The sequence below is a fragment of the Lactuca saligna genome, chromosome 6, assembly GCF_052625555.1.
Source record: "Lactuca saligna cultivar CGN05327 chromosome 6, ASM5262555v1, whole genome shotgun sequence".
Taxonomy (NCBI): domain Eukaryota; kingdom Viridiplantae; phylum Streptophyta; class Magnoliopsida; order Asterales; family Asteraceae; genus Lactuca; species Lactuca saligna.
This window is the reverse complement of record NC_136422.1, coordinates 121,519,239-121,533,726: the sequence shown is the minus strand read 5'-3', so window position 1 is coordinate 121,533,726 and position 14,488 is coordinate 121,519,239. Positions and strand designations below refer to the sequence as shown.

General features: G+C 38.6%; 1 protein-coding gene across 1 annotated transcript; it reads right to left on the bottom strand.

Moving 5' to 3' along the window:
• Positions 1 to 12,263: 12,263 nt before the first annotated feature.
• On the bottom strand, positions 12,264 to 13,927 carry LOC145000984 (AAA-ATPase ASD, mitochondrial-like). The gene has a single exon (XM_078960298.1). The coding sequence runs from the start codon at positions 13,882 to 13,884 to the stop codon at positions 12,328 to 12,330; it is 1,557 nt and encodes a 518-aa protein (XP_078816424.1). The 5' UTR covers positions 13,885 to 13,927; the 3' UTR covers positions 12,264 to 12,327.
• Between the last annotated feature and the right edge of the window lie 561 nt (positions 13,928 to 14,488).

The window sequence follows — 14,488 nt, the reverse complement described above, 5'->3', positions numbered from 1 at the left end:
AAGTCAAAATTAGCCGATGGAGTCTAAACGAAAGTTGTAAAGCGTAGTCTCACCTTCGTGTGGATATAAAGAACGTCGAAAACGGAGTTCGTATGAAGAAGATATGAATTTTCAAAGTTTATTAAATAATTAATAATTAAATTTCATTATTAAACCCGGCATTATCCGAAGAGGAGTCATCGGACTCATCCGAAGTACGCCCCGCGTACCCAAGGTATGTCGACACTCGCACTTGAGGACTTCGGATGCCGCATGCAGTGACGTTTCGGAGGCAGTACGCCCCGCGTAGTGTAGTGCGCCCCGCGTACTCCGAGGCTCCAACTTCCTATAAATAGGATGCGAGGGCAGCCGACTCTTTTGCTATTTTTCTCCCTTCTCTCTCCCATTTTGCATCGATTTGCATGCAGAAGTACCCCGAAACCCCGGTAATATTCCCAAGTCCCGAAGCAAGTCCCGAGATCCCGAAGATCCTGAGAAGTAAGGTTTCCGAACCGAAGCTCTGCCCGCGAGAAGTTCGATTTTTGTGAAGATCTTCCAGATCTGCTGAGGATTACTACTTCTACGAGCCGTAGTGCTGTCCGATCATCTTCTGATCAAGTGAGTGTATACTACCTTTCATAAACAAGATAATAATACAAGTATGGTTTGAGTGTATTAAGTATATTGTTGTTTATATGTGTGAGTGTGTGGTTACTTTCTTCTAACGCATAATTATGAAGTATATTATACGAAATACGTGTTATGTGTATATTTTGTTGTTATGTGTGTGAATGTATATTCACTTTCTTCTATCTGATAGATCTGATTATTTCTCTATGAAATACGTGTTATGTGGGTGTGCCTCATCTGTTATATGGAAAATGTATTGATTGAGCATGCTATACAGGTTTTCAAACTATGTATGAAAATGTATGTTTTATCTACTAATATGTTGGGTAGAACATGGGTAGATAGTTGGTGTGTAATAAACAGATGAGAGGCCTCGATGTTGTTTTGATCCAGTCATCTAGCGGAATTTAGATGACGACCACAGACTTTTCTAGATAGTCCAGTGGAACGCTAGCAGGCTCATAACCTGTAGGTGTTAATGAACTTGGGTGTTCATTCGCTGTATTCCATCCCCCTCATGGTTTCCTTATTTGACATATATTGTCGGGAAACCCCCCAAATGCATGTGTTGTCGCCCCGATGAAATATTCTAAGACTAGGTCCCTTGTGTTAGTTGTTTTAGGGATGTAAAGTGAGAATAACGGGAATGGGTAATTGGATTATTGTTGATTGGTGGAATTAAATATAATTATTTATTGTGGGTTGAAAACCCTATATGCTCACCAGGCTCCCAAGCCTGACCCACTCAGTTTTATTTGTATTACAGGAAGTGGCGCGAGGGCGTAAGATGGATGAACCATCAAGTTGTTTTGTTTACAAGTCTGTATATGTATATATTTGTTGAATGACTTGTAATGTTATCGTTTATGATTATTGGTCTGTATCGGAACATGACACCCCGAGTTTTGATTATATAATGAAAATACATTTCTTTTATGAAATGCTTTGGTAAACATTGTTTTATCATGTTTTGTTTTTGGGAACAAATTCCGCAACTCTTTCAAATCAAAAGGATTTACTCTGAAATTATTTTAAAAGCATAAATGAAAATCGGTCTTTTCTGGCCGAGATTTTGGGGATCTCACAGTTGGTATCAGAGCATTAGTTTAAGCGAACTAGGAATTTGTAGGATTTCTAGACTTAAACTTAAAATGCTAAGTGAAATTTTGAGATGTGTGTCTGTTATATTTTAGACACGAGCGCTAGTTTATTTTAGGAAAGTTGCCTAAACTGCTTTATGTGCTAAATGTTATATGTTGTCATATATGATATTATTTGTTCAGATCTATGGTCTGTTGCTGACCGGATCTAGAAACTTTATGTGTGTAGGATTCTAAGTGTACGTCTACGATATTAGAACTAGCATGTAAACGTTTCGGAGTGATAAGGATGATTTGAATATCTATCGTGAATGAGGATCTAATTTCACCTTATTCGGTGTGTAGATCAAAAATGGTGAGAACAAGAAGTGGAGTTGGAAATATTGATGAAAACAGGAATCAACCACCAATGATTGAACAAATACCTGTCGTGGCAGCAGCTCCTGAACCAATAACTATGGCTGGTGTGCAAATGATGATTTAAACAATGTCGGATCGTCAGATGGATGAAACAAGGCAGTTGCTTCAACAGAATCGTGAAGAACTGTCAATTTGTGTGGAAGACCCCAAATTAAATGAAGGGCACTCGGAAGGTGGAAACTTCAATGGGTCTGTTGGTCAAGCCAACCCACCGATAGTTAGGCGAGACAACCATGATGGAAGGAATGATGGAATGGGATGCAAGTACAAGGACTTTCTAACTTGCAAACCATCGACCTTCAATGGAAAGGAGGACCCGATCGGAGTGATGGATTGGATCTACGAAATGGAGTTAGCCTTTATGACTTGTGGCTGCAGAGGCAAGTTACCGACCACGTTCGCAGTATGTCAGTTCCGAGGTGGATCCGTTCGTTGGTGGAACACTTTAAGCAAGACTTTGAGCCCTAATGAGCCACTGCAATTTTCATGGGCAGAATTCTTGGTGCAGTTCAAGCGCAAGTTCTGCTCGGCTCAAAATCTATTGAAACTAGAGAACAAGTTTCTGACATTGACGAAAGGCAGCATGTCAGTTGATGAAAAAACCAATAACTTCACCGATAAGATGGAGTTTGCCTTGCATATCGTTCCAGACGAGCTGACAAAGGTGGATCGGTATGCGAAGGGACTCCCATGGGAGTACGAGGTGCCAGTACGTCAGGCACATACTCTAGAGGCAGCTATCTGGGCTGCCAAGTCTGTGGAGAACATGATTAAGGGGAGAACCACCGACAAGGTTGAAGTTGGTGAGAAGAGAAAGTTTGAGGGAACATCTGGTTCCGGTAAGAAAGGCAAATTTTCGAAATCTGATTCGAAAAAGTTTGGAGGAAAAGGAGGCGAAGCGAAGTGGTGGGATAAGTGTAAGAAAAAACACTTTGGGAAATGTTGCGAGGATGTAACCTGCTACAAGTGTGGAAAGGTTGGACATTTTTCCAATGAATGTCCGAACAACAAAAGGATCTATTTTGGTTGTAATGAAGAGGGGCACATTTTGAAGGACTGTCCGAAGAAGAAGGAGGCAGCTAACCCCAACATTCCACCAAAGCCGAAGGTGAGAGCCTTCCAGATGACACTTGAGGCCGCGAAAGATGAAGCTGATGTCGCTTCAGGTACCTTTCTCATAAACACATTGTCTGCCCAACTTTTATTTGATTCTGGAGCCAACTACTCCTTTATATCGCATGAATTTGGTAGAAAACTAGCTTTGCCTGTTGATAGACTAGATAATGCTTTATTAGTCGAAGTTGCTAGTGGCAAGTTTGTACCTATTAGTCATCGTATGAAAAACATCTTAATCGGCCTTAATGGGAATAAGTTTCATGAAGAATTGTTACCTATCGAACTTAATGGTTTCGACATCGTGTTCGGAATGGATTGGCTTAGTGCCAATGATGCCGAAATTTTGTGCAAGAAGAAGATAGTTAAAGTAAACCCACCTGGGAAAGATTCGTTTATGGTGTATGGGGACAAACGCCGAGTGAATTCTGGAATCATTTCCCTAATGAAAGCCAGAAAGTGTTTGACTAAGGTATATACATCATATTTAGCATTCGTGATTGATGCTAAGAAGGAAAAGAAGGTGATGCATAGTATTCCTGTGGTGTGTGATTATCCAGAAGTATTTCCCGAAGATCTTCCTGGATTACCACCAGATAGACAAGTGGAGTTCAGAATTGACTTGTTACCAGGAACAACGCCAATTGCAAAAGCACCTTATCAATTAGCACCGACGGAGATGAAGGAGCTGATGATGCAACTTCAAGAGTTATTGGACAAAGGTTTCATTAGACCTAGTTCATCACCCTGGGGAGCTCCGGTGTTATTCGTGAAGAAGAAAGATGGAAGCATGAGGATGTGCATCGATTACCGAGATCTGAATAAGGCAAAAATAAAGAATAGATATCCGTTGCCGAGGATTGATGACCTATTTGATCAATTCCAAGGTTCGAGCTATTTCTCGAAGATCGATCTTAGGTCAGGATATCATCAGTTGAAAGTAAGATAGCAGGATATAGAGAAAACCGCATTCAGAATTAGATATGGACACTACGAGTTATTGGTTATGTCGTTTGGACTAACCAATGTTCCGGCAACATTCATGGATTTAATGAACAGAGTTTGTAATCTGTTCCTTGATAAATCTGTGATAGTGTTCATAGATGACATTCTGATTTACTCGAAAAGCCAGGAGGAGCATGGAAGACACATGAGAGAAGTGTTAGAAGTCTTGAAGAAGGAGAAGCTGTATGCTAAGTTCTCCAAATGTGATTTTTGGATTCGTGAAGTCCAATTCTTGGGTCACGTGGTCAACCAAGAAGGGATAATGGTTGATCCAGCGAAGATCGAAGCTGTAATGAAGTGGGAACAACCGAAAAGTCCCACAGATATCCGAAGCTTTTTAGGATTAGCCGGATATTACCGAAGGTTTATCCAAGGATTTTCTTCGATTGCTACTCCATTGACAGCTTTGACCCACAAAGGAGTTACTTATGCTTGGAATGATAAGCATAAAGAAGCATTCGAGAAGCTAAAGAAGAAACTATGCGAGGCACCGATACTTTCTCTACCCGATGGAGTTGCAGACTTCGCTGTTTATAGCGATGCGTCTGGGGTTGGATTGGGTTGTGTTTTAACCCAAACAGAAAAGGTGATAGCATATGCGTCTCGACAGCTGAAGGAACATGAAAAGAATTACCCGACTCATGATTTGGAGTTGGCAGCGGTAGTTTTCGCTCTGAAAATATTGAGGCATTACATCTATGGTACGAAGTGCAAACATTTTACTGATCATAAGAGTCTCCAATATCTCTTCAATCAGAAAGAGTTAAATATGAGGCAACGACGCTGGCTAGAGTTACTCCAGGACTACGACTGTGAGATACTTTACCATCCCTGTAAAGCTAATGTTGTTGCTGATGCTCTCAGTCGGAAAGTCAATGTTGAGAGAAAAAGGCCAAGAGCGTTGAGAATTGAAGTTGTCTCGACTATTTTGGAAAGTATAAAGAATGCTCAAAGTGAAGCTTCTGAGAAAAATGACCGAAAGGAGGAACGTTTGGGACAAATGTTGGTGTTCGGTGTAAACAGTCATGGACTGAAGGTGTTCCAAGATCGGATTTGGATACCTAAGACTGGAGGAATCAGAGATCTTCTGATGGAAGAAGCTCACAAAACCATGTACTCGATTCATCCCGATAGCACTAAAATGTATAGGGACCTGAAACCCTACTACTGGTGGCCGACGATGAAGCTTGACATCGCGAAGTATGTGGCGGAGTGTGTGACTTGTGCGAGAGTCAAGACACAACATCAGAAACCGTACGGGAGTTTAGAACCATTACCTGTGCCTATGGGTAAGTGGGAAGACATTGCTATGGATTTTGTCACTAAACTGCCAAGAACAAAGAATGGTCATGACATGATTTGGGTGTTCGTTGATCGATTCACTAAGAGTGCGCATTTCATAGCAGCCAAGGAGAAATGGTCTATGGAAAAGCTTGCAAATTCTTACGTGAAAGAAATTGTGAGGCTTCAAGGTGTTCCGTTAACGATTGTATCGGATCGTGATAGCCGTTTCACCTCAAGGTTTTGGAAAAGTCTACAAGAGGAAATGGGTACCAAGTTATGTTTAAGTACAGCTTACCATCCGCAGACTGATGGTCAGAGTGAAAGAACGATACAAACACTTGAAGATATGCTGAGAGCATGTACCTTGGAATTCCTAGGTAATTGGGATGAACATTTACCATTGGTAGAATTTTCCTATAATAATAGTTTTCACTCGAGCATTAAGATGGCACCTTACCAAGCTTTGTATGGACAAAAGTGTCGTACGACGTCTTGTTGGCTTGAGGCTAGGGAAAAGCAGTTTATGGGACCGGAGTTGGTTCATCAAACTGTTGAAAAGTTGAAAATAATTAGGGAAAGAATGTTAGCGGCTCAAGATCGTCAAAAGAGCTATGCTGAAAAAAAGCGAAGACCGATGACTTTTGAAGTTGGGGATTCGGTTTTGCTTAAAATATCGCCGTGGAAGGGACTTATAAGATTTGGAAAAAGGGGAAAATTAACTCCAAGGTTTATTGGACCGTTTAAAGTTCTTCAGAGGATTGGGAACTAAGCTTACAAGCTCAAACTACTAGAAGAACTTAATGGAATTCATAACACTTTTTATGTGTGTTATTTACGGAAGTTCACGGGGGAAGTTCCTGACATGATTCCACTTTCGGAGTTGAGAATCGATGAGAACAAAAGGTTGATTGAAGAACCAAAGGCAATTGTTGACCGAAAGACTAAGAAGTTGCGACGCAAGATGGTCGAGTTATTGCTTGTCCGATGGAAACAAACGAATGGGCCGAATCTCACCTAGGAGATGGAGAGTGACATGATGGGTCGGTATCCGCATTTGTTTGTTAATGTGTGATTTCGGGGACGGAATCATTCTAAGGTGGAGAGAATTGTAACGCCTATGTTTCCAGGCTTGCCATTTTTAGCAATGAAATAGTCTAGGTTAACCTTTGTAACCCGTTTTGAAATAATAAGAGTGTATTATTTGAGTATTATGTGTTTTGTGCTTAATTGCTTAATTATGTCGTTTGATTAATTAAGAATAAAAATAAGCGTCAAAATTTAAGTGTAAAATAAATTTGATATCTTTGGATAATGTTGTAGTAGTTGAAACAAGGTTTCCGAAGATATAAAGAATGCCAAAATCCGAGTTATAACGAAGAAGTTATGACCTGTCGAAGTTTCGCTACAGAACCGGCAACGTTAAATGACGTAAAAAGTGAAATTTATGTTAGAGCGATATTTAGCCTTAGTGATCTAAACGAGAATCGAAGATCTCGTTGTTAGTATCGAAGCGATAAAAAGTTAGGCGAGAACGGACGTCAAACGAAGAAGTTATGAATTTATAACGAAATTTTCTGTCCCGGCCTATTAAAAAATAAATAATAAAAATAAAGTCAAAATTAGCCGACGGAGTCTAAAAGAAAGTTGTAGAGCATAGTCTCACCTTCGCGTGGATATAAAGAACGTCGAAAACGGAGTTCGTATGAAGAAGATATGAATTTTCGAAGTTTATTAAATAATTAATAATTAAATTTAATTATTAAATCCGGCATTATCCGAAGAGGAGTCACCGGACTCATCCGAAGTACGCCCCGCGTACCCAAGGTATGACGACACTCGCACTCGAGGACTTCAGATGATGCATGCAGTGACGTTTCGGAGGCAGTACGCCCCGCGTACTCCGAGGCTCCAGCCTCCTATAAATAGGATGCGAGGGCAGCCGACTCTTTTGCTATTTTTCTCCCTTCTCTCTCCCGTTTTGCATCAATTTGCGTGCCAGAAGTATCCCGAAGCCTCGGTAATATTCCTGAGTCCCGAAGCAAGTCCCGAGATCCCGAAGATCCCGAGAAGTGCGGTTTCCGAGCCGAAGCTCTGCCTGCGAGAAGTTCGATTTTTGTGAAGATCTTCCAAATCTGCTGAGGATTACTACTTCTACGAGCCGTAGTGGTGTCCGATCATCTTCTGATCAAGTGAGTGTATACTACCTTTCATAAACACGATAATAATACAAGTATGGTTTGAGTGTATTAAGTATATTGTTGTTTATATGTGTGAGTGTGTGGTTAGTTTCTTCTAACGCATAATTATGAAGTATTTTATACGAAATATTTGTTATGTGTATATTTTGTTGTTATGTGTGTGAATGTATATTCACTTTCTTCTATCTGATAGATCTGATTATTTCTCTATGAAATACATGTTGTGTGGGTGTGCCTCATTTGTTATATGGAAAATGTATTGATTGAGCATGCTATACAGGTTTTGAAACTATGTATAAAAATGTATGTTTTATCTACTAATATGTTGGGTAGAACATGGGTAGATAGTTGGTGTGTAATAAACAGATGAGAGGCCTCGATGTTGTTTTGATCCAGTCATCTAGCGGAATTTAGATGACGACCACAGACTTTTCTAGATAGTCCAGTGGAACGCTAGCAGGCTCATAACCTGTAGGTGTTAATGAACTTGGGTGTTCATTCGCTGTATTCCATCCCCCTCATGGTTTCCTTATTTGACATATATTGCCGGGAAACCCCCCAAATGCATGTGTTGTCGTCCCGATGAAATATTCTAAGACTAGGTCCCTTGTGTTAGTTGTTTTAGGGATGTAAAGTGAGAATAACGGGAATGGGTAATTGGATTATTGTTGATTGGTGGAATTAAATATAATTATTTATTGTGGGTTGAAAACCCTATATGCTCACCAGGCTCCCAAGCCTGACCCACTCAGTTTTATTTGTATTACAGGAAGTGGCGCGAGGGCGTAAGATGGATGAACCATCAAGTTGTTTTGTTTACAAGTCTGTATATGTATATATTTGTTGAATGACTTGTAATGTTATCGTTTATGCTTATTGGTCTGTATCGGAACATGACACCCCGAGTTTTGATTATATAATGAAAATACATTTCTTTTATGAAATGCTTTGGTAAACATTGTTTTATCATGTTTTGTTTTTGGGAACAAATTCCGCAACTCTTTCAAATAAAAAGGATTTACTCTGAAATTATTTTAAAAGCATAAATTAAAATTGATCTTTTCTGGCCGAGATTTTGGGGACGTCACAGTAACTGAGTTTAAAATGAAACTTACAAAATGTAAGACAGTTTGATAAAGAGTTTTAAACATGTAAAAACGTTTAAGAAAGTCATTTGAAGAAATCTATTTGGTAAAACAGCTAATGTATAGTAAATCCATTTGCATGTTAATTATTAATCACATGTGATTGATATAATAACTAGCATGTTTCAGCCTGTATTCCCCCCCCCCCCCCCCCATAAAGCATTTAAAAACATTTAGAAACATTTAAAAGGTTAATTCAAGGGGTATGAACTCACCTGCAGTGAGCGGATCGGAAGGAAGGGTCGGACCAGTGCTTGGTGTCAAGTGAAGACTTAGACACACACAATAATCCTATTTACATATGAAGACATATGTATATAACAAATTAGTGATTTTACCACTAATTAAACATGTATAAATATCCTATCGCGAGGAAAACACTTTGGTCAAGTGCTAGGAGGCTATCGGGTTGCAACAAAGGAGTGCAAAGCCTCATACGGGAATTTATGGTCCAAAGACCATGTGTGTCGGAGTTTACGACCCAGGGAAGTAAACTCCTGGCCATAAACTCTCAATTGGTCACCAAAAGTGGCTTAAAACTCTTAGGGCTTAAGTGGTTAAGTGTTCCAAAGCTTTAACCAAGTGTTTGGGTGGGTTTAAGGTCCTAAAATGACCTAGTATGGTGTTCACGGCCCTGGGACCACTCCCCCATGAGTTTACGGCCGTAAACTCATGGTAAGGAGTACTATTTCGTGTATTGGTGTCCCTAGTTTAATGGTGTGAGGTTCTATGCTAATATCCAAGGCTTACTAGGGTGTTAGGGTGTCATTTGCACCCTTAAAAGGGGTTTATGACCCAAGAACATGCCTTGGCCGTAAACTCCTTGAATCTCATGATTCTTTATGTTTTCTAATCTCTAAATATGATAAACATGGTGTACAATGAGTTGGATCAAGTGTACTTACAATCTACGAGCTCAAATGGTTGTTATTGGCCAAGAACACGAGTGTGTGTTCTTGGTGGATCTTGAAAATCTACAAAATGGAATGATTTCACGAATGAAATCATGTAAGATCACTAGATCATCTAAGATATCAACTAGTTAGGGCAAGAAACTTACGAGTTTTGAAGATCGGGGACGAAGATCGGGATGGTACTTGAGAGGATTTGGGCTAAGGAAATGAATGAAATGGACAAATGGCCTTCATCTTCACCATATAAGGTGAGTTTACGGCCCACATGGAGTTTACGGCCATAAACTCCCATGTGGTGGCCGTGAACTCATGGTTAATGTGTTTAAGGCTCGGTCTTTGTGCTATAAATTCATCAGATAAACCCAACACTTCTTCCTTAAGTGTATAAGGCTCAGAACTCTCAAACGGACTCTAAATTGTGCTGAATGCTAGCAGGAATGAGTTTGACTTTCTATTGACTTGGTATGTTGTACATAATGGAAATTACGGGTTGTCACATCTTGTCAGTATTTTGACCATATATCATGAAACATAACTCCAATTGATGCGATTCAAAATGATCTAAAAAGTAGACGAAATTTCGGATGCCTTAGGCACAACAAGCAATCGCATGTTGCCTTTATGCGATCGCAGGTTTGGTCGCAACTTGTTTTCGAGGTTTTCTTGGCATCAGTAAAAAATGAAAACCTACGATCACAGGTTGTGTAGATGCGATCGCAGGTTGGCCAAAATGTGAAAAAATAGCATCGTACTTGATTAAAAAGGCACGAGATGCATTTTCTAGACGTATAAATAGACCCCGATAGCATTCCAGTAACCTAAGTTGGCGATTCCAGAGTTACCAAACAACGAAAATATGATTTTGGAGGCGTTTATTCTCTGATTTCAACGATTTTTGAATATCTGAAGACTGTGGATCATATCCTTCAAGTAGATTAGTAAGATTAGTTGTTTGATGTCTCTTTTCAATTGTTTTTATCAGATTTTAGCCATGTCTGGCTAAACCTTAGTTTTCATTTCTGCAAAGACAAGTATTTTTCATATGATTGATCATTAGATCTGATTTTTGTTTTTGTGTTTCTATATAGATTCTTCATTTTTGTTCTTAATGAATGTTTGATTTGAATTCTAGCTAGTGTGACCACCTAACTATGGTTTTATCATTCCGGTTAATCATTTATAGAATACATAATTATTCTTGACAATTGTTAAAAGTAACAAGTATCACATTGGTTCCATGTTGGGATTTAACTCTAGTATAAACTGAAAAATCATATATTTACACTTCCGAGCTTGTGAGAAGTATTGGGTATTGCCGAGAATTTTACAAAGAGCTTAATGCAAATTTTCTAATCTTAATTAAGAGCTTGTTTGATTAGACTGTAAAAAGTTAGAGTTAATTGAAGATCTTTTTTTGGTTAACTAAATTAGGTAAAAGAGAAATTACTAGAGCTTGTTAGTTTGATTCAGTACCATCTTAGATAGAACACATTCCGAATAATCAGATCTGGATCAGTTGCATGATTAGGAAAGTCGTAGCAGAACTGAAACCGTTTTTATTATTGAATTTCATTTAGTTTAATATTACTGCATTTTTAGTTTTTAATTTTTATTATTAATTTTCATCTAGTTTTTTTTTCTATGACATGAATTATAAATAAAAGAAAATTATATTTTTGTAACCAACAACAACGAAATGTCGTCGGTATAAGTTTTCAAAAAACCGCACAAATCCTTTTCATTCCCGCCTAATTTTTGACGACGACAAGTTGTTGACATATATATATTAGTCAAAAAAATTGGGCTACCCGATAACATGATGTTATTAGGATAGCTTAAATTGTAGCAATGACTGATGTGGTCGACATAGAAGTTGTCAGCACATGAGTCTTTTTTTTTTTATTGTCTTGAAGATTTCAAACTCGAATTTATAATTACATGTATATAAAAAAAATAATGTTTATTTTTTAATTAACGAACGGAAGCTAAGCACCGCAAATATATATATATATATATATATATATATATATATATATATATATATATATATATATATATATATATATATATATATATATATATATATATATACGCGTATTTTTTTTTAGATAAACGAACGGTTATTGTTAAGAAAAAACAGATTGTGTGTATGATATAGCAAAAAAATACACATAGGTGAGAATGATATTTTCTAAAATTCAAAATCAAAACGGTCAAAAATAAAATTTTTAAAAAATAGATAGATGAAAAATAATATTTTATAAAATATTTTAAATATAAGAATGATAAATATCATTTTGGGATTGCCATGCACATTACAAATTAAGATATAGTTAATTAATACATTCAAGACAATGCATGAAATCTTAATATAATAGGTATATAGTTTAAATCTGATTCATATCTTCAAACACCGACCACACTTGACTTATGTTTAATTTCATTTGACTACTTGGAATTGAAAAGCATAAAGCGAAAAGGATAGAGCAATGCAGAGATACAATTAACAAAGCTGACAGCTATGGTGGGCCATACTATACTATGCAGTCAAGACACCGTTTTCTTCTCCATCGCCAACTTGTACCATTTCAGTATCCTGGCTAGACTTCTTTCCTTCTCCATCACCTAACTTTGCATCAGTCTCCTGAACCTTCTTAGCTGCTTCATCCTCAGCTTTGATCCTGGCATCCTCCACAGATTTCAGCCTTGCTTCTTCTTCTGCATTCTCCAGAGATTGGATCAACTTGATCAAGCAACTCTCAGCATTCTCTTCAAATGACTTTGGCATCAAATTCTCCGCAACATCAGCTGGAGTCATCTTGGTCTCCTCCAAGAGTCGACTGATGGTTGAAAACAAGTCGTGTGATTCAAGATCCAAATAGTTCTTTGCAAGCACCTTGAACGATTCGAAACAACAATAGGAAAGCTCGATATGCTTATCCATTCTTCCTCTCCTAATCAGAGCAGGGTCGAGCTTTTCAACAAAGTTTGTTGTGAACACGATCAGTCTCTCACTCCCACAAGCCGACCATAGCCCATCGATGAAGTTCAGAAGCCCAGATAAAGTCACTTCACTTCCCCTATTCTTATCCTTTTCCTCCTCGACCTTCTTGCGAACTTGATCCTTCTCCTCCTCCTCCTTACTTTCTTCTTTTTTCTCCTTTCTCTGACCAGTTAAATCAAGTGAACAGTCGATGTCCTCGATCACAATTATAGACTTACTTGATGTTTCGATGAGTAGCTTCCTCAAGTCCGTGTTATCTTTCACGGAGGTTAATTCAAGATCATAGATGTCGTATTCGAGAAGGTTAGCCATGGCAGCAATCATGCTAGACTTTCCGGTTCCTGGTGGGCCATAAAGAAGATATCCTCGTTTCCATGACTTGCCCACCTTCTTGTAGTAGTCTTTCGACTTGCTGAACATCATAAGATCATCCAAAATCTCTTTCTTCTTTTTCGGGTCCATTGCAAGAGTGTCGAATGTGGAAGGGTGCTCGAATATGATGTGGCTCCACATATTCCTCTTGTAACCAGACCAGTTCTCACTCTTGTTGTTAGTATAGAGCTTTCGTTGCCTTGTTTTCACTGCAATAGCCTTTCCTTCATCGAGTACATGCTGCAAGTAAACTTTAGTGATGATATCTCGGTGTTCTCTTTGACATGTGAGCCTGTAATACCGCTTCTCCTCCTCACCTCGATATAAAAAGAAAGCCCGCTGTTGTGGGATGCTTTTACTCGACGTCCACCAGATCTTGATGCCTCTGAACTCGTCTGTGACCTCTTCGTAGTCGTCCATACTCAGGACGACGGATTCACAGTCTTTGACCACGTTTGCTTTGAGCCTTTTGGCTCTGTTGGAGGAGTTGGTGCTGAGGTAACGTTCAATGGAAACAAAGGCTTTGCTTCGCTTGGACCAGCTGTCTGCTTGGTATTCATGAAAAGTGATTTCGACATAAGGGTACACATAGCTAACCACTTTGTTAACGTATTTCATGACATCGGTTTGGAACTTTTGTGGAAACAGTTGCCCGAATATTGCCCAAACGAACATTACGGCAGCCATTAGAGACCCTAACTGAGTCATATCCCCCATCATCTTCCTCTTCTTCTTTCTTCACAGATCACTTAAAGTACAAGGGTGATAAGACGAGGGTACATAGCACCTTAGTTTATATGGTAGAGTCTAGCGGCAAAGATTAATGTCTTTCTTTTTTGTAATCTTGTAAAGTTTTATGGCAAGCGGTGTCGTGTAGAAGACATTCTACACATATAAGATGCCGAAAGGGTAGCCGACCTTGTACGTATCTACGAAATGGCATGAAAAGGTAACTCAGCATGAAGGTTCCCATAGACTCAAGTGACATCACCGCAATTGCATCATTCATTTTCTTGTTTCACAAGCAAATAATATCAATTAGTGGGTATATGAAAGGATTTATGTTTGACCGTCCTTGACTAGAAATAAACAAAGCTATAACTTACACATCCCCTCTTCATGTTACCACACTTGGAATGACGTGCACATCCTCTCATGTTACCATACTCTCATGTAAGTGCTATCTCAATATTTTATCAAAGAAAGTGTGGTTTGTTATCACATTCAACAAATGGTGTCATGTTTTTTTCTAAGAATTTAATATTTTTTCTTTAAAAAAGAACTAAAATTTATAAAATAAAAACTTTATTTTTAATAAAAACAT